The sequence below is a fragment of the Carex rostrata genome, chromosome 2, assembly GCF_964058835.1.
Source record: "Carex rostrata chromosome 2, lpCarRost1.2, whole genome shotgun sequence".
NCBI classification, from domain to species: domain Eukaryota; kingdom Viridiplantae; phylum Streptophyta; class Magnoliopsida; order Poales; family Cyperaceae; genus Carex; species Carex rostrata.
This window is the reverse complement of record NC_135919.1, coordinates 8,582,512-8,607,145: the sequence shown is the minus strand read 5'-3', so window position 1 is coordinate 8,607,145 and position 24,634 is coordinate 8,582,512. Positions and strand designations below refer to the sequence as shown.

The 24,634-nt window shown below is 34.4% G+C and overlaps 2 protein-coding genes across 7 annotated transcripts; both read right to left on the bottom strand.

Annotated features, from left to right (window-relative positions):
* Positions 1 to 3,498: 3,498 nt before the first annotated feature.
* On the bottom strand, positions 3,499 to 5,895 carry LOC144572806 (protein OCTOPUS-like). Its single transcript, XM_078322483.1, has one exon. The coding sequence runs from the start codon at positions 5,527 to 5,529 to the stop codon at positions 3,661 to 3,663; it is 1,869 nt and encodes a 622-aa protein (XP_078178609.1). The 5' UTR covers positions 5,530 to 5,895; the 3' UTR covers positions 3,499 to 3,660.
* Positions 5,896 to 18,332: 12,437 nt separating this feature from the next.
* LOC144572785 (AT-rich interactive domain-containing protein 1-like) lies at positions 18,333 to 24,008 on the bottom strand. Of its 6 annotated transcripts, none has more exons than XR_013517808.1 (4): positions 23,486 to 24,008; positions 22,611 to 22,826; positions 19,004 to 20,864; positions 18,333 to 18,751 (listed from the first exon to the last, which is right to left on the bottom strand). XR_013517808.1 is itself a non-coding variant. In XM_078322458.1 (4 exons), exons 1-4 carry the CDS (start codon positions 23,852 to 23,854, stop codon positions 18,657 to 18,659), a joined length of 1,446 nt encoding a protein of 481 aa, XP_078178584.1. In that variant the 5' UTR covers positions 23,855 to 24,008; the 3' UTR covers positions 18,333 to 18,656. The 6 variants fall into 6 exon arrangements, 4 of the variants coding, with proteins under 4 accessions (XP_078178584.1, XP_078178588.1, XP_078178593.1 ...); XM_078322458.1 differs by having other exon boundaries at positions 18,333 to 18,744; positions 20,092 to 20,864; XM_078322462.1 differs by having other exon boundaries at positions 20,092 to 20,864; positions 23,486 to 24,007.
* Positions 24,009 to 24,634: the final 626 nt, after the last annotated feature.

Here is a 24,634-nt window from a genome sequence, read left to right as displayed (position 1 = left end):
GTTAACGTAAATTTCAATTCAATATTGCCTGAAGTGAGGAGAAATATTTTATTTTCGTGTCTAGGGTTCTGTGTCTCCATAAGTGGGAGAGGAAACAAGAAACAATAAAGAAAATAATTTCTCTTAAGGAGCGGTACGAATCAAGGGTAAAACTGTCTAAACAATATCTAAAAATGCCTCTAAGGAACCTCTAAGGAGACTGATTTCTTAAGGAAGAGGGAGGGAGGATTAAGAATCAAGGCTAAGGAGCGCATCTAAATCTCTGCTAAGGAAGGACTGTTCGGCAGGATTTATTCGGATTAAGGGCCTAAGGACCTTTGAGGAGTCTTAAGGAACCTCAGCCGAACAGCCCCATCTAGTGTTTAGCCGCATGTGTTAAAAAATAATTAAGTGTTCAATAACTGAAACAATTTATAAATACAGAATGAAGAAGCTGATTGAAGAACGCAACATCTGCATTAACTCAAATGAGCATTTTTTGAGTTAATACATATTGGTTATCTGTAAATAGAGTTTATTCGATCCTGACTTATAACACAGGGTTCTTTAATATTAGTGCGGATTATGACCTCAATGAAATCGGTGATATATACCACTATTTTTCAAAAAAAAAAAAATATTAGTGCGGATTTAATTTGCACGAATCTTAAAGCTTATTGGACGGTCTAGATGCATTAACTCAAAAGATTCTTTTTTGAGTTAATGTAGAGGATACGAATTCTATGTTGTATTATGAACACAATAATTGGTGTTAAGAATCAGTATTTGATCGAGAAAGGGGAGGTAGCACAATTGGCTAGGAAAATGTCTTAGAGTTGTTATACCCAAAGGTCGAGAGTTCGATTCCCCCTCACGAACCTTGGTAGCTACTACCAAGTTTTCAAAAAAAAAGAATCAGTATTTGATCTCTAGCAATAAAGGTAATGTTTTTCGTGTGAGAAATCTTTAGTAATAAAAGTAATATTTTGTGTGAAAGATCGCATGTTCAAAATTTAAATATAATAATTTTTTGTAAATATTAAATAGTTAGATAATTTTATCTTTAATTTTTACTGAAAAGAACAAAGGTTAGATGTATTCTATATCATCTCGATTGTATTTATATAAAAATTATAATATTTTATACTTGTTTAGAGCCGTTATGAGAGGGGACTATACATTGATCTGATCATATTGTCAGATTCCATAGATGTGGATCCTTGAACGAAAGGCTGCTACCTGAGTCTGTGTTTAGATCATGCTTTAGGCCCATTACTGTAATAGGCCTACAGAGTTACATTAAGCCCATTACTCAAATGGGCCGAGGCCTTCTCAGCTCAACAACTTTTGTTTAAACAAAACTGTTAGTGAATTTATCCACATTTGTAGATATTGATTTCTGGGAACATTCTTTAAAATAATTTTTATGAACACTATTTAAAAAAATGAATTAGGAACACTTTTATACTGGGTTAATTTGGGAAATTTACCTGAGATGAATTTATTCAATTAAAAAATATTGGATAGGAGCGATGGACTGGTCATAAATGAAGTTATCCAACTTGGGTCAATTGCAACTAGCATCTAGCAAACTTTTTTACTGATGATATTTAATTGTGAATTTATTTAGAATAAGGGTGGGGGAGAACAGCCAAGAAAAATTTACCGAAAGTTAAAAGGTTAAACCGTTAAAGGCTGAAAAGCATGGATGGTTAGAAAACATGAAATAAATTCGCATCAGCTGTAGATGGCAGGGTTGCCATGACTGTCTCTCACTGCAGTGCATGCAGATTCAAACAAAAAACTTGGTACCACTCAAAATTTGGTGATGCTAACCGAACCGTACCAGCCATTATTCTCTCTTAGGTTTCGCTTTCTTTCCTTTCATTTGTGACTATCAGAAAGAGACAGTTGGACAACAGAATAGCTCAGCTTTTGCTTATATCATCCTTCCAAATCCATAATATAATGAATATTTAGATACCACACACTACTCAATAAATTCTTAATAAGTTATAATAAAAACGAATCATATGTAATAATTCATAAATTGTATAAATTCTTAATTTTAATCAATATAAAGACAATTGGTATAATATTTTATGCACTCGCCTGTGGTGATGTTAATCATTCCTACGAGCCTAATTTTTTGATATTTTAGTTCAAGATATTCAGATATTATTTTGAAAAATAAAAGTATAGTGAATACATAAAAAAGAATAATATATGAACCCTCACACTTGGTAGCTGATCTAAATATATGATATGGGGTAAATAATTGAACTCTATTTTATTTCAAAATTGAATTTACTCACCACTACTCACAAAACACATTATTTTGTATCCAATAATATTTGAGCCTATCTATCATTTTCATTCTATGCAACCTACTAGATCCAAGTGCGTAATTACAAAACTTTAGTGGGGTCTTTTACATACTTGAGTTGAGGAATCAGGAGAGAGACAGAAATACAAACCCATCAAATTGTTGTTTGGTAGGGAACTTGATATGCCGATTTGATTTTTCTTTAAACTTAAATGGGACCAAATGCTGTCTGCTCTGTTTTGTTCCCCTAACTAATAAGTAATAACCCTTCTTGTGCTGAGACAACAAAACAACGCATTCAACAAACATGTCATGTTTCGTCTAAGGGCCCATGTTATATATACATACATACATACACACAAATCAGTTTCAAATAAAATGAGAAGAGAGTGCGGTTTCACTGCTCCTTTCTCAGTTGAGAAAGAGAGAAATGAGGGACCAAGAGAATATAAAGCCATTCTATAAAAAGGCTTTAACGGCTTACGAGGTGCAAAGTTTTGACATGACCACTCAAAGCTAGTAAAAAGAAAAAAAAGCTCATCTGTGTTAATTCTTCCTTTCCAGTCCCCGGACTTGATTTGGTATCTGCTACAGAAACTACAAGGATTTGTTTTGGTATTTGTAAACAATTATAAAATTAATTTGACTATCCAGTTAAAAATTTTGACCTTTTCATATATATTCGTTTGCTTTATAATTCAAATGCAAACAGTATCTTCCAATTGAGTAGAACTATGGTGTTCTTGAGTTCACTAAGATCTTGGTGAACTCAAATCTAAAATCCATCGAATTGATTTTAAATGACGAATCTAAACTGTTGAAACCCATTTACCTTACGAGTACTGTGTCTACATGTAAAATTTATTAACCTTCTAATTTTAACCGCTTAACTTTATACTAAATTAATTTGAATGTTTAAAATTTTCACATGTAGACGCATCACTCGTGTTTCAACGGTTCGGATTCATTATTTGAAGCCGATTCGATGGATTGTAGACTTGAATTCACCAAGGGGCTTGGTGAACCTAAGAAAACCCTAATTCTACTCTCCAATTGAGCACAGTAATTCAAACTAGAATACTACGAGATAAGTTTATTCACAATAATGGCTACTACGCTAATTCTAATAGCAGCACATATTTTAGAATTTAGTAAAGCAGTACTAAGACAATGGAAAGACATTCACCAAGTACTAAACCACCAAATTAATTTCTTATACTTGTTACCAAACCAATACCACCCCCAAACAAAATTAAAAAGAACAGCTAGAATGCATAGTATTGATAATATAATGAAAAGGAAGAAGAACATGAGTAACCTATTTCCCCACTTCCTGACCAATTCTATTGTGTACCTCAAGACAGGCCAATAATACTCCTAGTGAACAAATGAGAATTGACATGTCTACCCTTTCCTGCTATGCCGTTACGCCGGCTATTCCTCATAGGTGTCAGATAAAACCGCAGCATGCCGTTGTCAATCCGACCCGGTGAGTATCTCGCACTCCGGTTCCTCTCCAGTCCATTCCTCTCCATTCCATGCTTCCTCGAGCTACCAAAGCTACCATTACCGCTAAATGAGCTCCTGGAACTGATGCTACCCCTACTATTGCTTCTCATTATCCTAGCACCATTACACTCTGATAATGACCTGTCAGCTAAACCATTTCCTTCTCTATTGTTACCTCTTCGGTGAATAAATGCCAGTATACCCCATGCCTTGCCCCATCGCCTTGCTTTCTTTGCCGGGTTAGCTTTGCGGGGGTCCCGAAATGAAGATTCAAAGTTAAATGACATGTCATCCTTGAATGAATTAGTGCAAACAAAATCACGGTCTAGAAAATGGTAGAACTCAGACCCACCCGCAGGAGATGAAACCTTGGCATCAACTGCCATGGGCTTACTATCATTATTTTCAAGACCAAATGAGGGTCTTCGAACAGAACTGGACCTCTCGAAGCTTCTCCTTTGACGGTCAGATGAATTGACATAGTAATCGCGAGTTTGATTGAGTCCACCGGGTGCGGTACCACTGGCGCAATCCTCTTCAACAGGAATTAGACCATCTGATCGTGGTACAGGAGGGATTGGAGCATTTTCTAGAACAGAAAGCATGGGAAGGGGACGAGAAAGCACCGACCGACCGCCACCGATCAAGTACCCATCCCAAGAAGCACGCGGCTCATCCCATGAAAAGGTCGGGTCATCAACTGACATCCTACCCACATCAAGAGAGAATCTCGGGTCAGTGTCGCAAGACCTTCGACCCAGCATCTCACCTGAAATAAACTCTGATTCACGGGACCGTCTCCGCCGTAACCGCAAGAACGAGGGTTTTGTGAGGTTTTCTGGAGGCAGCGGCATGGCAGCTGCAGCCGCCTTGCTGCTACATTGCTTCTTGAGCTTCTGCTTGCGCCGCCACTTTTGCCATTTTTTGCTAAATACTGATGCGGCAAGCCAGAAGCTCCCTGCAATCTCCTTCAAGTCTTTGGCCGATGGTTTTTTCTGTTGTGATTCCTGGTCTATGTGATCTTTCATTGGCATTGCATTATCTAACCTCTCTTGTAAATCCTCTGGAACTGGTACATTTACTGAATCTTCGATTTCACCTGAGGTACCGTAAATTAGTACGGGCTCCACCACAGGCCTGATTTCGTCCCCGTCATCGGCATCACAATACTCTTCTTCCCCTATTTCTTCCCTCCCCTCTTCTTGTGTCTCAGTAAAACTCATGCGCGAGAAAACAAGGCTACCAGACTTCTCTGGTAATATCTCACCAGACAATGCCACCACAGCTGCCGATGAAGAAGCGGGGAATGCATCAATTCCCGTGCCATCGCGCACTCTTTCGCGATCGTCCTGGTGAAACAGGGACCACAGCGTATTCCTTCCCCTCACATCGCACGAGTGGCGTTGCGGCTCAAACGGGTCACCCTTGTCGCCGCCCCGACGGTACGAGAAGGATTTGCACCGGCGAAGGTCTGGACGGAGAAACGAGTTGGAAGAGGGTAGTTTAGGAAAGAGGGATTTCAGAGCGGAAGTGGACTTACGACCAGGAGCGCATGTGGAGTTACTTGATTCAAGACCCGAGAGTCGTTCCCGGAGGCAAGAGACACAGAAGCCGGTGACGGTTTCCTCCGGGTGGAGCTCACAGGTGGTGGCAAGGTGATGGTTTGGTCGGACAGGAGGGATTGGTGGCTGGATAGAGTCTATAGGGAGACTCATCGCAATGTGGGTTTGTTTGGTTTGGTCGAGTTGTTGCAACTGCAGTTACTGCAAGTACACTTGCAGTTGCAGCTCTTTACTCGTCGTCTTTGTAAAGGTAAGTAGTAATGCTGTGTATAGAGTTAATGGTAGTAAACGGTAATGATGAATGGGATTTCTTCTCTTCTCATCTGGGCATGTTGTTATGTTATTGTGTCTAGTGCTAAGTTATAGTTGGGATTGATGGGGTTTTTGGAAAAAGGGGAAGAGGGAAATATGAAAGGGTGGAGAGAGGAAGGAAGGGGGAAGAATTTTTTTTTGGTGAAAAGGAATAATATACGAAGAAAAGAAAAAGGGAGCGTCACGGGGTCACGGCCTCGGAGTTCCTTCCCGTCCGTAACTTTCTTTCTCGCTTTCTTTTCAGCGAGGCGTACAAAAGTACACTACACACCTGTGGGTGGGTATATGTCGCGTACACTGTACAGTAGAATATTATTATTAGTTTTTCTTTTCTTTCTCTACATACTGTTTAGATGGAGAGTAAGACTGTGAATCCCTTCATTAAAGAAAATAAATAGAAACGAAAGGAAGAGGAGAAGATAGCGGGTTGTCCACATTGCGATCTTGCTTCAGAGGAAGGTAATCAGAGAGGGAAGGAGAGGAACGCGCTACTGTGACGAGAGTAAATTGCTGTGCAAAGTTTCAAAATCCGTAACCCCCGATTTGAAGTGTAGAATCTATTGTAGCGAGAGGAATGACGTTGGAGCTCTTCCTTACCCTTCCTCTGAACTCAGCGTTTGTGGTGCACAACCTAAGGGAAAGAAGGGGGAACAATAGAAGAGAATGCAATAGAATAAAAATAAAGATTAACATATTTAATCTCTTTGTGTTTGGATGATTAATAAGAAAAAATAGATTTAATTTTTTTTCTGTCTTATTTCTTATTTGGTTGATTAATATTTAGAAGTTAATGAAAATTTTGGTGATTGTTGTAAGATTGCGACAAAAAATTTGTATGAGAATTATATACGTAAGATATAAACTTGGACATTTGTATTACTTCTTCTAAAAATATTTGCAACAAAAAAATTTCCATCTATTATATCCCAAATTGAAAAGAAAATCAATTCTAACGATTACAATGATATAAAATTAAACATTTCACCTCCTATACCCTTCACTTCTGATATAATTTTATCAACTAAACACGATTAAAATTTTCTTTTCTTTCCATTTCCTCCCTTCCTCTACTCTCCATCCAAGCAAGGTGCTAGTTGAGAGTTGATACGGCACACTTGGGAAGTGAGATGAAGTGGTGAACTGACAAAGAGTACCAATTTTCTTTTAAAATAGTCAAAATAGACGCATTAATTGACTTTTTTTGTTAGCTAACTAGGCAATCAGTATAACTAGGTAACGATAGGTTAAGGCAGTTTTTGTAATTACTTGGCGTGCCAGGAGAAAAACAGGTGTGGACGTGTGAAATGGGGAGATTTAAGGCCGTTAATGAGGAATTGTTTGCATTAAACAAATGAGAGCTTCAATCCGATATATATAAAAATAAATAAACATGTTTGTTGAGATTTTTTATGCTGGTAATTTTAAGAGTCAGTATGTAAATATAAATAATATATTTTTACAATTCTTGAGTTTATTTATTATAATTTGCACATATAATGATTTATTGTTATTCAATTAAAAAAATTATAATATTAATTGCTAGAAAAAGTAATGCAAAGATTGAAAAATTGAAAAATTGAAAACTGGAAAGACTGCTATATAGACGGTAAAGATTTTTTTTTTATGAGAAAAGTTTCTGAAATTTTTATAAATATCCAAATCAAATAACAAATTACGGAATCTATCATGTTTTGCAATGAAATTCGAAAAATACCCAATCCGGTTATCCAATAACCGGATTTGATACAAATGTCAGGTTACCCACTCCCTGGACTCAAAAAAAACAAATCCGGTTAATGGTTAACCGGATTTGTGCATTTTGCCTTTTTTTTTTTTTTTTTGAAAACAGAATTTTTTTTGTATTAAAATATTAGAAATGTTGAATATATTTCTTTGAAAATAGATGAAATACAATATAATTTGATTTATTAGAAAGACTGCAACAAATAACCCGGATCAATATTTTTCAGATCGGATTTTTCGCGGCTGTAAAAAAACTTAATATATTTATTTATGTGTTATTGGAAAAAAATAAAAATAATTAGATTCTGAATTATTGATCCCGGTTCAAAAGTCACTTCTAGGTAATCCATAAAATATTGTGACCTTTCTAGTACATTTAATTTATAAAAAGTTGTATCTATTATGAGAATTCTTTTTGAAAAACAATAATTAAATAAATTAAAATTTTTGATTTTTTTCAAAAATAGATACAACTTTTTATAAATTAAATGTACTAGAAGGATCACAATATTTTTTGGATTACCTAGAAGTGACTTTTGAATCGGGATCAATAACTCAGAATCTAATTATTTTTATTTTTTTCCAATAACACATAAGGAAATATATTAATTTTTCTTACAGCCGCGAAAAATCCGATCTGAAAAATATTGATCCGGGTTATTTGTTACAGTCTTTCTAATAAATCAAATTATATTGTATTCCATCTATTTTCAAATAAATATATTCAACATTTCTAATATTTTAATACAAAAAATAAAAATAAAAAAAATCTCAGTTTTGAAAAAAAAAAAAGGCAAAATGCACAAATCCGGTTAATGATTAACCGGATTTGTTTTTTTGAATCCGGGGAGTGGGTAACCGGACATTTATATGAAATCCGGTTATTGGATAACCGGATTGGGTATTTTTCGAATTTCATTGCAAAATAGGGTAGATTCCGTAATTTATTATTTGATTTGGATATTTATAAAAATTTCGGAAAAGTTTGTATGTCATTTTTTTTTTTCTGAAATACATGTATTGTATGTATGTCACCTCTCAAAAGTGCGCATATAATGTCTGTGTGAGCATAGTAATTTTTATTCAGAAAAATGAAATATTAGTACTTAATTTTTAGAATGTTGATTATTGTCAAATTAAATTTTTTCAAGTAGATCGTTTATGTTTGAAATAAAAGAAAAATGTATGGTTACCGAGGATTAGAAACTTCAATTAAAGTTTTGAGGCACTAAACGGTGTTTTTTTTTTTATTTATTTTGACCGTATGATTTTCGGTCTATGCTATGGACATCACGTTGCATATATCTTTACTAGCTTTTTGAATTTGGGGTCATGTGTTGAAATTGGAGTTTTTTTTTTATCAGAAGTTATAGTTGTTTAAAGTTTTAAAAACAGTGCATCAATATATTATTGCAAAAATATTGATAACGCACAGATGTTTTCATAGCATGATTAATTCTAACAGTGGTGCATTGATGTATCATTATTCAATGGCGGATCTAAGAAGATCCAATGGGATCAATTGACTGCCATTTAATTTTGAAATTTCTATATCTATATTTATTTTTTTATATAATTTATCGTGAAATGTCATGGTACGATAAAATTGACTGTTATTCTCCGCATAAATTTTTTCTTTAATTGACCTTCATAGTTCGAAAATTTGTATATAATTGATCTCATATGTGTTTAACTCTCATTATTCAAAAGTCTAGCTCCACTCCTAATTGTATTAATATATCATTGCATAAACATCAATAGCACGCCAATGTTTTTTACTCTGATTAATTATTTAAAAAAAAAAAAAAACATAAGCAGATGTTCTTCCTTTTAAACTTCGGAAAAACGAAAACAAAACGCAATGTGCGTTCTCTTTTGATTAATAAATAGATAATAAAAAGGCAGTTGTGAAAAAATAATTAATTGATAAAAGGAAGACCTTACACTTTAGGCCTTTATACAGCTAGAAAGTGTCCTTATGTCCTATCGTTCATAAATTCATCATCCCATGTCATGATGAATTTTTCTTAGCACCATTTTCTTCTCACATTTGCAGTTGCAGAGAACCAATTTTAGGAAAATAATTGCATAACATGAGCTCTGACCGTTGCAAACAGTTATTATAGATTCATTTTTTTGCTGGGTAATTTTATTTCTATCATTCAAATCTGGAGGCTATAATGCTTATAAAAAAAATGCACATTGATGAAATTATGAAAATGAAGCCGCACGCCCAATATTTGCATTTTGGGTCATGATTTGAATTTCAGACATGATAATTACTTGAACAAATTTGCTAGACAATTTTAGAAACTTTTTTATGTACATTGCAAACTACACTTGTCTATTATATCAATGCACATATATTTATTTTATATTTTTATATTGTTTAAATCATGAGTTGAAAATCAAATCACCTAATATACTTTCAAATTCCTTTCTATAGTAGATATAAAAGCAAATTGGTCTTTCTATTCTACGGTGGCTTACACACACACACACTTCTTTGATGTTTGAAATTGATTTAGTACCTCCGTTTTTAAAATTTAAGTTATCAAAACACAAGGAATGAATCTAAAATTACCAGCGCAAATGGTACATTTTCTTCAAATAACGCACATCAGCAAATTAAAAATCTCGACAGAGCTATTTTAGTTACAACGTACAAATAATAAAATCAAGATGACAAAGCATATGACCCATACGATATATGAATTCAAAACTACGTTGTTAATCAGGGCTGGTCCTCAAGATTTTGGGACCTGGAGTGGAAGAAAATTTTGGATCATTTATATATACAATTTTTTTATAAAACCGGCTAATACACTTCCACATGCCTATCAAGTCATTTTTGTATTTTCAAAGTCCAAACAGTCGATCCAAACATTCAATATGATATCCATATTAATACGTGCTTGGAGACCAAATTTTACATTTTTTTTAAACTTTTTTACTATTTTTTAAAATAGGTAGAAAATGATTTAGAAGATTCTGAGCCATAAAAAATAATGATTTTCTACCTACCTTAAAAATAGTAAAAAAAAATGTAAAATTTGATCTCCAAGCACGTTTTAATATAGATATCATGTTGAACGGTTTGGATCGACTATTTAGAGTTTTAAAACACAAAAACGACTTATAAGCATATGGTGTTGAAGTACTTATGGAAGCAATTAACCTGTCTGATTTTTTATTGATGTGTCAATAAATCATACATATTTATAGAAAAATTTGAACCCTTTATACATACAAAATTTGAGCCTTAATATTTTATTTATTTTTAATATATACAAATTAATTTTTGAGCCCTTTATAAATAGAAAAATTTGAGCCCTTTATACATACAAAAATTTGAGCCTTAATATTTTATTTATTTTTAATATGTACAAATTATTATTTTTTATATTTTTATATATATACAAACATTTTCTTTTTTGGGGCCCCTTGGATCTTGGGGCTCGGGGCGGTCGCCCTGGCTGTCCAACACCAGGGCCGGCCATGTTGTTAATATCTCTAAGCCTGCGCTCCACAACGGAGGGCGAAGCTCCTCATTAAAGGGAAGAAGAGGAGAGATCAGAGGGGAGACTCACCTCCGCATAGTTATTTTACACCCCGGTTTGAGGATGATGATTGTCGTCAAAATCAACACAATGCTGAGCTTTTTTTTTCCCTCCGGACAGTTCTCGTTCATCATCGTTCCCTCTCTGGTTCTTCTCTTATGGAGCAAGTAAAACCGTCGAGCAGGAACGGTCTGTGGTGAGACTCATCCCCGCACAGTGATTCTCCCTTTCCTTTCCTCCACGTCTCTCCGTCTGAAGCACAATCTAAAGCGACAAATTCAAACCACACTTCCCATCACATATTTTGTTTCACCAAAATCCAAGATAATAACATTTTTTTTTTTTTACATTAGCCCGTAGGCACACACACTCTCTAAATCCTGCTAACAAGGATGAAACCTAAGAACTCCCACATGGAGGCATATGCCTCAGCCACTGTGCTACACAGTGCTTGGCAAGAGAATAACATCTAACATAGCATGACGGAGGCAGAGGAAGGAATTCACATCCCCTCAGGTTACCTGACTGAGTACAATTGAATCGGACGGTTCAAAATTGTTCTTTTTAACTTGGCATGAATCTCAAAGCACGAATAATAATGCCCCCCGCGTCATCCCGAGCTTGCACCAGCTGAGAATAAATCTGGACCGTCCATTTCAATTGTGTTGACTGAGTCAGGTACCTGGGAGACAATTATTTCACATCCCCTCAGGAAGACAATTATTTCATAGGTAATCATGCAAGGAAAAAGTATCAACCAAATTTCCCATCTATCATGGTGCTTTATTATCTTTAATATGACTAATGATGCATTTTTTTTTTTTTATTTTAAGACAAGTTTGGAAAGGATAAAAAAGAAAATGACGTCATGCTCACTAATACAAAAAATTTAAGAGGAAAATGGAACTTGTTTTATATGCTAAAATTTATTCTTCAATTACTTAAGTTTACTGGTGATATTTTTTTTAAGTAGTAGAGATGATAAATCAAATCTAACATTTTAAATTGATAGAAATTTCAATTTAGGTTGGACATCCCTTTGGTCAGGATTAATTATTTTTCATTAAAAGAATAATATAAATTTTATGTTGGTATACTATTTTAAACTCTGTTTGTGAATAATTATAGCAAATTCCGGATTATCAGCGATCAAGATTGCTCATTTTTTAGATTTTCTCATTCCTGAAATTTTGTCAAAATAAATTACATCCTTTGCATATTATAGAATTAAGCTACGAATTAAACAATGTACCAGAGGATGTTGCCTTTGATTTAGTGACAAAGATAACATTTTTCGTGTAAAAATTAATTGTGAATATTAAATAGTTAGATAACTTGAATTTCAATATTTACTCAAAAAATTTATAAACATTGTGCTGTTTGCAGTTAAAGCTTATATACTAATACCATTCAATCTCCATCTCTTGTGGGATAAACTAGTCTCATCCGAACCGGACAACAATTTCTCTTTTATTTTATCACCCACGTGACATCCAAATATCCAATCACCCAAGTGGCATCTTATACTAATTTTCTATACAAGAGTTTAATGCTTATTGGATAGGCTTATTAATTTGCATTTTTAATGTAGCTCAGATTAAAGTAAATTTAAATTTGTTGTGCTTTTAGTAGTAGTTTATATCTAGACAGGTTATTAAAATTCCATTTGATAAGTTCCGGACAGGATATGCTTCCCTTTATTTTTTTTGTTTCTTTATCTTTTGTTCTCTTCTCTATTCCAAAGTTCATGACACTCAGATTTTTTTTCTTTAAGTTTTAATTAATATTTGTATCTTAAAGTTCGTGTAACTTAATTATCTTGACAATTATTCATTTTGCATCCGTATTCGAATATATATTGCGGATTATCTATTCTGTATCTGTATTTAGTTAAAGTGATTATATTTTGACATTTGTTTACTATTGATATTCGTATTCGTATCTACCCATTAAAATGTGAATGTGGATTTAGTGTTAACATTATCCGCTCCAAATTCACTCCGTTTACACCTCTATTTGTGCTTCTATCATATTTCAATTTTGATGACATAGTTGAAATACAATAACTTTTTTGTGCCACATAGAGCAAGTGATATATATACATATAGAGAGTGATTTGTATCCTTTCAGGCACTGTAGAGGATTATTCTTATTTTATGGTTTGAGATTAAATCTTATTTGGTTTGGGATTCGGTCTAGCGCAAGAGACAATATTATTGGACTTTGAGATTCATTCCAAGTTAAATAGAACGGTCCGAATCTACTAATTGTAAAAGATTCTCTTATGAAATAATAGAGAGGATGTGCATTCTATAGAAAGAGGAATCGGCTACTCTACTTATATAAACATGTGAGAACATATATTTATAAGTTATTTTTGTGTTTTAAAAGTTCAAATAGTCAATCTGAAGTGCTAAATATGTTCTCCATAATAAAATGTGCTTGGATACCAAATTTTACATTTTTTTGAAATTTTTTTACTATTCTTTTAGAATTTTTCAAAACAATGTTTCAACATGCTATTAAAATTATGAAAAATAATAGTTTTGAAAAATTCTAAAAAAATAGTGAAAAATCCAAAAAATGTAAAATTTGGTCTCCAAGCACATTTTAATATGGAGAACATATTAAGCACTTTAGATCGACTATTTGGACTTTGAAAATGCAAAAATGACTTATAAGCATATGCCCCCGTGTACTTATATATGTAGAGTAGCCCTCCTCATATATATATATATATATATATATATATATATATATATATCACGCTCAGCTATTATTATAATTATTATTAAACAAATTATCAAAAGTAAAATCAGAATTAAGACATAAAAAAATGCACTTTAATACATACCAAAATACTAGTATCTTTGTATACTACATAAATCAATATTTTATACATTCATATATATGTTTATAATACTATTATTTGTACAAAAATCCATGCTAGAACTAGAGGAGGTGAGATGATTTGCAAATGCAATGATGCATTTTGAAAAGCAGCCTTATAAGAAGGCACCTTTGTAATATGTTAATTTCTAATTGATGTGTATGAGATTAGATGGTCAAAGTATTAATTTCTCTTGGAAGCTTTATTGAGAAGAGAGAATGAACTTTCACTTTCTCCGGGCCTTCTTTTTTATCCTCTTTTCTTTGTTTCCATTGCTTTTTCTGGCATATTCAGATATTCTCCATATTCTCAATTTGTTTTTTAACACTAAAGTGCAACCAACCATGATTTTGATCTATCTGTAAATTTATATCCATCACGGAGAAGACAACAAAAGGGCATTTGATTCAGGTTTGTTTGTCTCCATTAGATCACATTTTTTATATAAATAATATTTAAAGTACTAACTAAAGATGGTCTGTCTACAAAACCTAGGAGATTTATTAGATGCTTAATTAATTAATAAACACTATATAGGCACTTCATTGTTGCCTCAATTTGTCCCTTCTTGAGCTTGCCAAATAATTTTTAATCATTTGTACTTTCTTCCTTTTGTTTATTCTCCTTTCATTAACACTTTGGATTTTTCTTTTTGGATTTTATTATTTTAGAAATTAAAAAATCAAATTTATTTTTGAAAAGAAATTGATTATTATTTTTCTTCAAAAAATAGATGGAACCTCACCAATAGTACAATTTCAGTGGTTTTCGAACAAATATGTAGTTAAAATGAGATTTAACGTCTGAAAAACACTGCTACATCTCGTGAAACCGTACCATTAGTACAATCCCGATTCTCCCTTTTGTTTATTCTCCTTTCATTAACACTTGGATCTTTCGTTTTGGATTTTTCATTTTTAGAAATTAAAAAACCAAATTTATTTTCGAAAAGAAATTGATTGTTTTTTTTTTCTTCATAAAATAGATGGAACCACACATCATTAGAACCTCACAGTACAGTTTCAACAATTTTCGAACAAATATGTAATTAATATGGGGTTAAAACACTGCTACATCTAGTGAAATTCCATCTAATTTAAAAAAAAAAATTCAAAAGCTTTCCAGACATTTGAATATTAAATTTCTAAACAAGAATAAAATAAGAAATGCACTTGGATCATTTATTAAGGAGTATGAAGAGATCACCAGATTCCCGTGACAATTGATAAAATTTGGTAATTCATGTTAAAAAAATATATATATATTCGAAAAGAAGAAAAAGGGTTGGAATAATTGAAATTTAATTATCTGAATGCAGATCTGAAGTGTACGACGGATCAATAGCTTTAGATCGGAATCGGATAGATCAAAGCGAAATCTGTTCTTGGTTAGATCAGAAATTAAAGTGTTTGATTTGGATCAAGGGATGATTATTACTCTGGTCTTAAAAGACACTCCCACAATTCCACAAACACATTTTTGTATTGATATTTGATAGGTTGCAAATCCCAATCCCATGCCATGTTTGGGGAATCCCGAGGAAAGTGATGCTGTTTTTGTTTTCTAATGGGTACAAAGCATGTAGCCCCTGCAGTAAAAGGAGCAACCTGCCTAGGCGCTTTACTAATAAATATTAACCGTCTGATTTAAACGGAGTTAATTCGGTCTCTGCTTATGATATGGGGACTCTTTAATATTAGTGTGGATCTAGTCTGTACGAATTTTAAAACAGATCGGATGATCATAAATTATTAACCGAAAAGATTCTCTTTTGAGTTAATGCAGAGCATACGAATTCTTACTAGTAAACCTTCTTCTAATTTCTTTCTTTCATTCAAACAATATATATTCCTCTATTCTATTTCTTCAAAATATAGTTTGGGTTATAGTTTTATTAGTTCGGTTCATTTTTTTTTTTTTTTGGCAAAAGTGGATTTCTACTTATTTCATTACGAAACAATGTAGTTCATACGAAATAGTGCACAGCACTGAATATTCAAGTATATAGAACCAGTGGAATATCAACCAATTAGTATCGATCATCTACAAAACATAGTAACATACCAGAAAAAAGAATTGAACTAATATCTCTAATAACGCTAAAATCAATTACTAATAGCAATCACATTAGTGGAAGATGAGCTAGAATCAAGTAAATACCAATCAGGAGACAATAATCCAACTGCCTCATTAATGGCATCATAGGTATCTCTGTCACCCGACTCTCCTAAACCAAGAGAAGGGTCCACGTTTGAATCCATAAGAGAGCTTGCTATGTCATGTGAATCTGTATCCGAGAGTACTATCAGAGTACCTATCTGAGTCAAATGAGAAACACCGAAATGCATAATCAATGATAATTTAAAATAAAAATTATCTAAACAGACCTTACACCAATAAAAAGTCAAAGTAATGAGAACCAGTCTTTGGTCTAATGACAAAGACAATGCTCTCCATATGACCGTATAAGAAGTTGCAGGTTTGAAACTCACAAAGAACAATCCTTAGTGGATATTAAATAGTTGGCTCGAATGACTTCCAATCTTTACTCAAAAAAAAAGAAGCCAAAACAATTACAGAAGATTCTACATAAATAATAGATGGTACTGGATTACTGCATGTTTGAACCAATTAATAGTTCTTGTCTGAACCAATCCAAATAAAATCTGATTGAACAGTTAAATTTGGAAGCTATTAATGCTGATGGATGGATGACATAAAATTGATTACTTGAGAGGTTAGAAGATGCTCATGGTCTTTTGAGAACTGGAGAGGATCTATCATGCTAAAAACAACAAATGAGAAAGAAATACTGCTGCATGCACGATTCAGAGCATGCCTCGGGAGTTCAAACCAAGAGGGCCCCAAATTTTGTATCAGCATTTTCTTTTTCTTTTTTTCTTTTCATTTTTGTATGAAAAAAGGAGGATTGGATTGCTTGGAAATCATTTCAAAGGTGTTCGATGTGGGAGAAAGCAAAGAGAGAGATGCCATGCCAGCTTTATTTTTTGCTTTTTCTCTCATGTGGTATTATTTTTTGTACGTGTGAATTTTCATGGCAAAGTTGAGAGGGAGGAAAAAAAAAAAAAAAACCTTTTTTCTTTGGAAATCGAAATTCTGTGATTTTCTTTGATACTATGCGTTGATGCTACCTTTTCAAATTATCAATACTTGGCATTGGCATTGCCAATTCGGTGCGTGTCAGAGCTTCTCTGACGATTTCCAACCAGTATTTTCACAACCAACTTTACTTTACGATCAAATCCATCTTATACCGAGCTTGACATTAATAAGGAAATTTCTGGTTTTTTTCTTATTATTTTTTACTGTTGCAATGATATCCTCGTCATCAAGGTATCATCATCTGTTATTGGTACAATGTGCAGTTAGGAGAGCTATTTTTTTATATTAAATGGGAGCGAAAATAATTTTTGGATTAAACTGTCTCAAATTTTAAAAAATTAGTAGCAAAATAACTCTTAAAACTCAAATTGGTAAAAAATAATAGTGTGAAAATTAAATGATTACAGCACTGTAATTTCAAACTTCCGTTTCTATTAAGAGGATTGTGAAATAAATCAAAGTGTATTATTTTTATGTTATTATATCATTTATATTTTTCTCCCTGTCATGATGGCCAAATTACAAGGGAGGGTGAGAAACAACAAATTCTATATAAAAATATTAAACTCCCAATTTTGATCGTTACCATTACTCAAATTACTCCACAACACAAATTTAGTAATATAAACACTGAGATTGCATTGCAGCTATCAGACTAAGATACTGGATCCACAGTGGATCCATCTTTTACTTTATAATATATTTTTTTTTATTGAAAACAGAATACAGAAACAGTTGAGTTCATCTCGTGTTTTAACTTTCACAAACCATCTCATGCTTCATACAAAGCTGGGCACAGTGATTTAATTAAACCACAATGTAAGCTGTCGTTGCTTTTTTCCAGAGCAGCCTCATTTAGTGCTTCGTGCTTCTGATTATATATTAAAAGCACAGGACGAGACACTGTAACAGTAACTACTGGGCTATGTGTGCATTATTGTACAGCACAGCCCAAAATAGCATTGCGCAGTCCTTGACAGTAGATTGACATGTGTATCAGCACTTGTCTAGTTATATACAAAGCTGGTACAAAATAAATGAAGAAGAGAATGAGAGAGAGATCCTCTTCATTCTAAGTATTAAACTCAATCATACAAAGGCCGGCCCAAGAACACAAACCCCTCGTGAAGAATTTAATGCAAAGATGAAAATATACAGACAATACATGCACTTGCACAGAACTTGAATAGATTGCATGAAGGTACAGAAAGTACTGTGATATTGCAACTGTAAAAAATAACAGCCCATTAAATTTGCAACACTTTAAACCCCAGCAAGGCGCTATGTTGTGCTAAATGTACACTATAACTGTTGTCTTGGGCCCACAATTTTGCTTGTGCAGACAAAAAAAAAAAATACTTCCACCAAATTTAGGCCTACAAGTGTACTTTCATATTGCAATTCATGACACATCACCAGCATTTGAAAACACAAAAGTTTGCTTCAACATTGCTCTGAAGCACAAAACTCTATTGATAGTTGATACTGTTTCATCTTTCTTCACAGAATGAATAAAAAGAAACCTATGATTTACCATAATCTTTCCTGTCAATCTGTCAACCAACCTCTGAAATCATCTCTAATAAAAAAAGCAGGAGAAGAGCAAGGAGCCATCCATTTTAGACTATACAAAAATGAGACTAGACACCAGCCTAACGGGTACTGTAAATCAAGGTAGAATAAGATGACATACGTGGGTTTTCTTTTATCAGCAAAAGCTCACAACCTCTCCTTTCTTGACTGCATCCTGAAACAATTTAAATTAAATAGTAAATAAATTTCAAGAAAAAAGTAACACCAAAAAAGGCTACATACAAGAACATATTAGCAGTTGGTAAGAATCCAGAATTCAGCAAACTATGCTGTAGGATTCAAGGTTCTATTTGTTATTTTGTTCCAATCAAGTCTGTCTGTTTCCCTTCCGCCCAACAAACAAATGGAATTAAAAATTCTTTCCATATCACTTCATTTCTCTTTCTTTTTTTCATTTATCCATTACCTCTCGCAGATTTCTCTTATTCTTCCAGCCACTCCATCACTCATATTGTCTGTTATGGTTTCCAGTCCTTTCACACTTCCACTGGTTGGCATAAAAGAGAAAGAGGTGTGTGTAGACACAGAAAGTTGACCCAACCCAGAAAACTCCCGAATCTGACCTGACCTGATACTTTTGCAAATGACCCAAAACTCAACTAAACCTAAACCCAAATTGATCTAGAGCTGAAACTCAAAACTGACCGGCTCAAGTTCAATGCAACATAAACCCCCAAAACACTCAAGCATTACTCCAGAATCAATGATATCAAGGCGATATACAAACAACCTAAGCCCTGAAACCACCCAACCCAAGCACAAATCAGTCTGGACCTGAAATGATCGTTACCAGAGACAACCCTATCTCAAACCCAACAAAACAGCACAATTACCATATCTAGGTGTTCGATAATGAAGAAGTGGATATAGAGATAAGTGTTCACCCAATTTCTTTGGGGAGTGAGGAGACACAAAAGGGACTGATTGGGATAGAAGAAAATTTTAGCGGCTTTCAAATGACAAATCAAAGTCAACTCTGACCAATTTGCCACAAGGGGATTTTGTCTAGTGATCTCAATGGTAATTTAGTATAGAAATATCATTCATCTTAGAATGTGAACTGAAAGAATAAAAAAGAGCAGCTAGAAGTGTGCTCATTAATAGACAGGAAATGCAGATGCAATGAAAAACAAATGAAGTACAAATCACTTGGATAATTTAAAAAGTAGGCTATCTAAACGACAAGATAAAATAAAGAAACCCATCCACATAACTTTGAATCTCCTGATGTAGTTGATAATTGCGTGTGTTTGTCAAGTTAACTATTACAACACAAATTTGATGCTAAGCACTGGCCTACTAAGCTCTCAAAAGAGGAAAAAAAAAGAGAGGAGACTATCAAGTATTCAAGTCAAGAGGTTGTTATGTCATCCCAACTCAAACTAACCAAAAGGAAATGTAATATAGATGAGAGAAGGCAATCCAATACTCTAAAAAGCTGCTTATAAGGATCAAACATAATCACAAAACAAAAATGAGGACCGATACATTTACCTATCAGATGAAACGTAACGTGAAGCCTGGACAATTACAGAACTACCCTTTTGTGAATCATAACAGACTTGTTCTACATCCTCATCATCATCCATGTCGTCTTCATCGCTGTCAATAGTGCTTGCAGGCCCCAGGCGACTCTGGTTCCCGACCCTTCTCAACAGATACACATTAAAGAAATAACGCACCAGATGCCTCCTCTCCTTTGTCCCTAAATGATTAGAGGCTGTGCTCCAGAAACCCTTAGGCCCTGACAAGGGAGTTATCCCTCTTTCCAGCGAATAAAACAGCATCTGTTGTTCACGTGTCAAAACCTTTTCAACGCCCTCCCCCATAAAGTCGAACCCTAGAGCCCGAAAAGTCTGACCCAACTCAGATTTGAGCTGGCTCCGTGCCACATTAACATGATACCTGACACATTCAACAGTTCCTCGGGCAATGCACCGACAGTAATTAGGCATCAGTTTATCGTTTACATGTCGGGACAAATTTTGAGGGGCCCTGGTTTGTGTGGTGACAGATTTCTGTGGCCACAAGTGGGTGCCCAACCACCTTGAAGTGTCAGAATCATTTCTATAGTTTGCCAGGTCCTCGTCAGAGGGTGGGCCCAGCCAGTCAGGAACATCGGCTTGAAATAGGTCACCGACCCCAATGCGCTTGCGTAGGATAGCAAGACGTGCTGCTGTGATGTTGAAGTTCCTCGCAATACGCTCTGACCTTCTTTTCCCCTTGTATTGCTCATCAGAGTAGTGCCAGGCCTTCTTCCTTTTCTTCTGAAAAAAAGGGAGAAATAATGTAATAAAACTTGCAAATTGAATGCTTTAAAAGAAGCGAACGAGCATGACAATATCCTAGCCTGACCCAACTCGGTAGCACCCCTGGGCATGAAACTAGGTAGATCCAACTAAACAAAAACCAAGTCCAACCCAAACAACAAATGGATAGTAAACAACTCCTGAGAATAAAACAAGAAGAGCTTAATATAGTGCCGATTATTTAGATTTGACTCGAACCAGTTTTCTGAAATTTGAATTAGACTATCATTGGATGTACTAAACATAGCCTCGCCGAATTATTTCCCATAAAAATTTAAGCAGAAATTATACTTGGCAAAAGATTAAAAATACAATCTGTTGCGTTACAAAATTTTGCTCACAACTGGCTCCAAAGTAACCTCAAACTATAATAAATTTGGAGATATGTAATAAAATGCACATGATATTGCAAATGAAGATCTAAAGTTGAAGTTTAAACCATTCCAGAGAGAGTTGTAATAAGTAACTGATATTGGGACCCACATATCTTTGTTTTGATGCTTCCTGTTTTATAATTCTGGTGGGGGTTTGAATTATAATGTGTTGCAATCTGAAGTGAAACTGTAAAAAAGCACTCCTGAATATTAAGCTCTGTACTTTCTAAAGTAAAAGTTAGGTCGTTGAAATTGAAGAAACAAGTGAATGGAAACCTTTTAAAAGCTAGTACGAGTTCAAGCTCAACAAGGATTTTGTGAGCCTAACTTTATAAATCACAAAATTGATTTCAAATGACGAACCATTAATCTTCATCTATTTGAGAAACCATTGCATTTACACTCCAAATTTTTTATTTCCTAGTTCATTTTGTAAAATATCAAGAGGTTTAAAAGGAATTTATTTTGGTGCTTTCATTTTTCAATAAATATCAACATCTTGATATTACACAAAAAAAATTAAAAAATGAAAGAAGTTGTAATGTAAAAGTTTGACACGCCAATCGAATGGTTTTAGAAGTTAATGCTGAGCTTTAAGCTCGAACTAGCTTCATTCAAAACTTTTATGATTGGAAACATAAAACATGATAACACAAATTAGAAAAATAAAAAACTTTTGAAACTCAAAACCACAAACCATTTTTTAAAAGTCCAGATTAAAAAAAAAATCAACAAGCCCCCCCCCCCCTCCCCCCGCCCCATTAGAGGAAGGTTGTCTTCGGGGGACTGGTGCACTATTTGGGATTTCCTAATTTTGAGTACTCGCACACACACACACACTCCCTTCCCACCCCAGTAATATTCGATCTCATTCCCCAGTAGGGGATATTTATGTCACGTCCAACTGAACTTTTGACTTTTTGCATGTAGCGCAAATGCGCAATGGTGAATTCTTCTTCAATTTAGCTTTGACTTTTTAAATTGGCCTTTTGAGTTTTCAAAAAATAACTTTTTTCCTCAAGTAAAAATTCAAAATTGTAAAACATAAAAATAGAGACAAGAATATATCTCCTGTTAACTGTATTTACTATTTAGCAAAATCCAGAACACTGAAATAGAGTAGCACACATCTTAACTAATCACATTCAGTTGCTCCAATGACCTAGAATTTAGGGAAAGCTCAACTAGTTTCACTTGAGAATTAGTAGTACTCGAACAGCTATAAAATGTGGGAAACCAAACAACAAAAGTTCTCATTAATAAAGTCTCTTATCTAATTTGGGGAACTAAAGCAACTAGTGTTTCTATTCAAGTACAAGACAGTTCTTACCAGAGGAGCAAAGCTCGGAAGGTCCTCGAGATTCGCAACATCCTCCATCTTGAGGTACATCTCTCGCCTCATCTTCAAGACCTCCTGTTCGCACTCGTGAATCACGTAGGTTGGGTCTACAGGGTTAAGCGCTGTGCCTCTGAGCCACTTCACTGTCTTCTCCAGTTTCCTCTTTCTCTTTTTCGCCTTCGTTAGAGAGGGGCCATCTTTGGGGGACTGATACACAATTTATTCAATTGAGGTCTTTCATTACTGAATGGTCTAAGTTTAGAAGTCCGGGCCATCTTAGAGTATTCAGGATTTCCTATATATATTTAGTTTTTTAATCCAAACCCATAGACATGCCCACTAACTCACAGGCGCACAACCTTACAACCTTCCCACCCCAGAGATATTCGATCGCTCATCGAAGGGGATCCCTGTGCCATGTCCAACTGAACCTTTTGACTTTTTTGCATGTAACACAATGGTAATTTTTTGTTCAATTTAGCTTTAACTTTTTTAATGGGCCTTTTGAGTTTTCAAATATAACTTTTTGTAAAGTAAAAATTGAAAATCATAAAGAATAAAAATAGAGAAGAATATATCTCCTGTTAACTGTATTTAGCTAAATTCAGAACACTGAAAAGGTATAGAGTAGGACACATCTTAACTAATAATCACATTCAGTTGCTCCAGTGTCTGCTTTAAGCTGTGGTACTCAAACAGTTAACCAAATGTGGGAAATCAAACAACAAAATTCTTATTAAAGTATTATCTAATTGGCCGATAGCAGCATAAATAAAAGAAACGAAATGGTTACTAGGAGAAAACCAACCAAAAGATGGTGAACCAAAGCAACTAGGGTTTCTATTGAAGTACACGACTGTGCTTACCAGAGAAGCAAAGTTGGGGAGGTCCTCGAGATTCGAGATACCATCCCACTTGAGGAACATCTCTCGCCTCATCTTCAAGACCTCCTGCTCGCGCTCGCGAATCACGTAGGTCGGGTCCACAGGGTTAACCGCTGCGCCTCTGAGCCACTTCACTGTCTCCTCCAGTTCCCTCTTTCTCTTTTTCGCTTCCAGTTGTGGCGAATCGGAGCCACCATTACCCATCTTCTCACTGAAGATCTCGTCGACCAGAGCTTCTAGAAGCTTCCTCTCGTAGTAACCTTCTCTTTCCCCTTCGTGATGGTGGCGATCGGGTGAGGAGATATCTTGTGATTGGTTGTTTTGCAAGATGGGGTCAAGTGCACCGGCCATGGAGAGGCCGATGCTCTGACCCGAACCAGGTCTCGTTGAGAGGCGGCAAACCGTATATGCTTTACGCGCCCTTTTTTTTGGAAGATTTTGGTAGCGATAGTAATGGCGCCTGTTGGGAGAATTATCGGTTTGTCATATAAATGCTGCAGTTGATTGGATTCTAAAAGGGGATTAAACTCTGATTAATACCTCAGCGTAATACAATACGATTCGGCCACCTGTATCGAAGGAGGAATTTTATATGAAATATTATCGTGTTGTACCCATGTAATGAGTCAACTCAATGTATATTCTCAACTGACCGCACCAGTTGTCATATACAGAGTAGCATAGAGAATTTTGAGGAGGCTCAAAAATTCACTTGAACCGTCTTTTATTATTTTTTGTAATAACTTAATAATCAGTGTCCACTGGCGATTAGAAAGAACAATGTGGTGTTTGGTTGTGGATTATAGTTACTTGTTTATTTCAATTTAGACTGATCTAAATTATTCATATTTTGTTGATGTCTTATTTTTTGTTTGATAATAATTTGGTGGCTTAAGGCATGATTTGATATTGTAAATTATTTTGTCTTACAAAATTTGTAATATTAATAATAAAGTTATTCTTCATTTTGATTGAAATAAATTGTACAAGAAAATGAATTATGTACAAATTAATTCTATATCTTAGAGATCCACATTGCATTTAGTGAATCTTGTTTAATTAAATTTATATGAATACTAATTTATTTATCAAAAATATGTTAGGTTGGTGAATAAAAAAACTATTTATTTG

What these genes read in the sequence shown, in the direction of transcription:
- LOC144572806 (XM_078322483.1), bottom strand. Translation starts at nt 5,529, where the DNA reads ATGAGTCTCCCTATAGACTCTATCCAGCCACCAATCCCTCCTGTCCGA.
- LOC144572785 (XM_078322458.1), bottom strand. Translation starts at nt 23,854, where the DNA reads ATGGCCGGTGCACTTGACCCCATCTTGCAAAACAACCAATCACAAGAT. An exon ending in TTCCGAGCTTTGCTCCTCTG is followed by an intron (nt 20,865 to 22,610) that starts GTAAGAACTGTC and finishes CCTTTTTTTCAG; the next exon opens with AAGAAAAGGAAGAAGGCCTG. An exon ending in CGTTACGTTTCATCTGATAG is followed by an intron (nt 18,745 to 20,091) that starts GTAAATGTATCG and finishes TTCAGGATGCAG; the next exon opens with TCAAGAAAGGAGAGGTTGTG.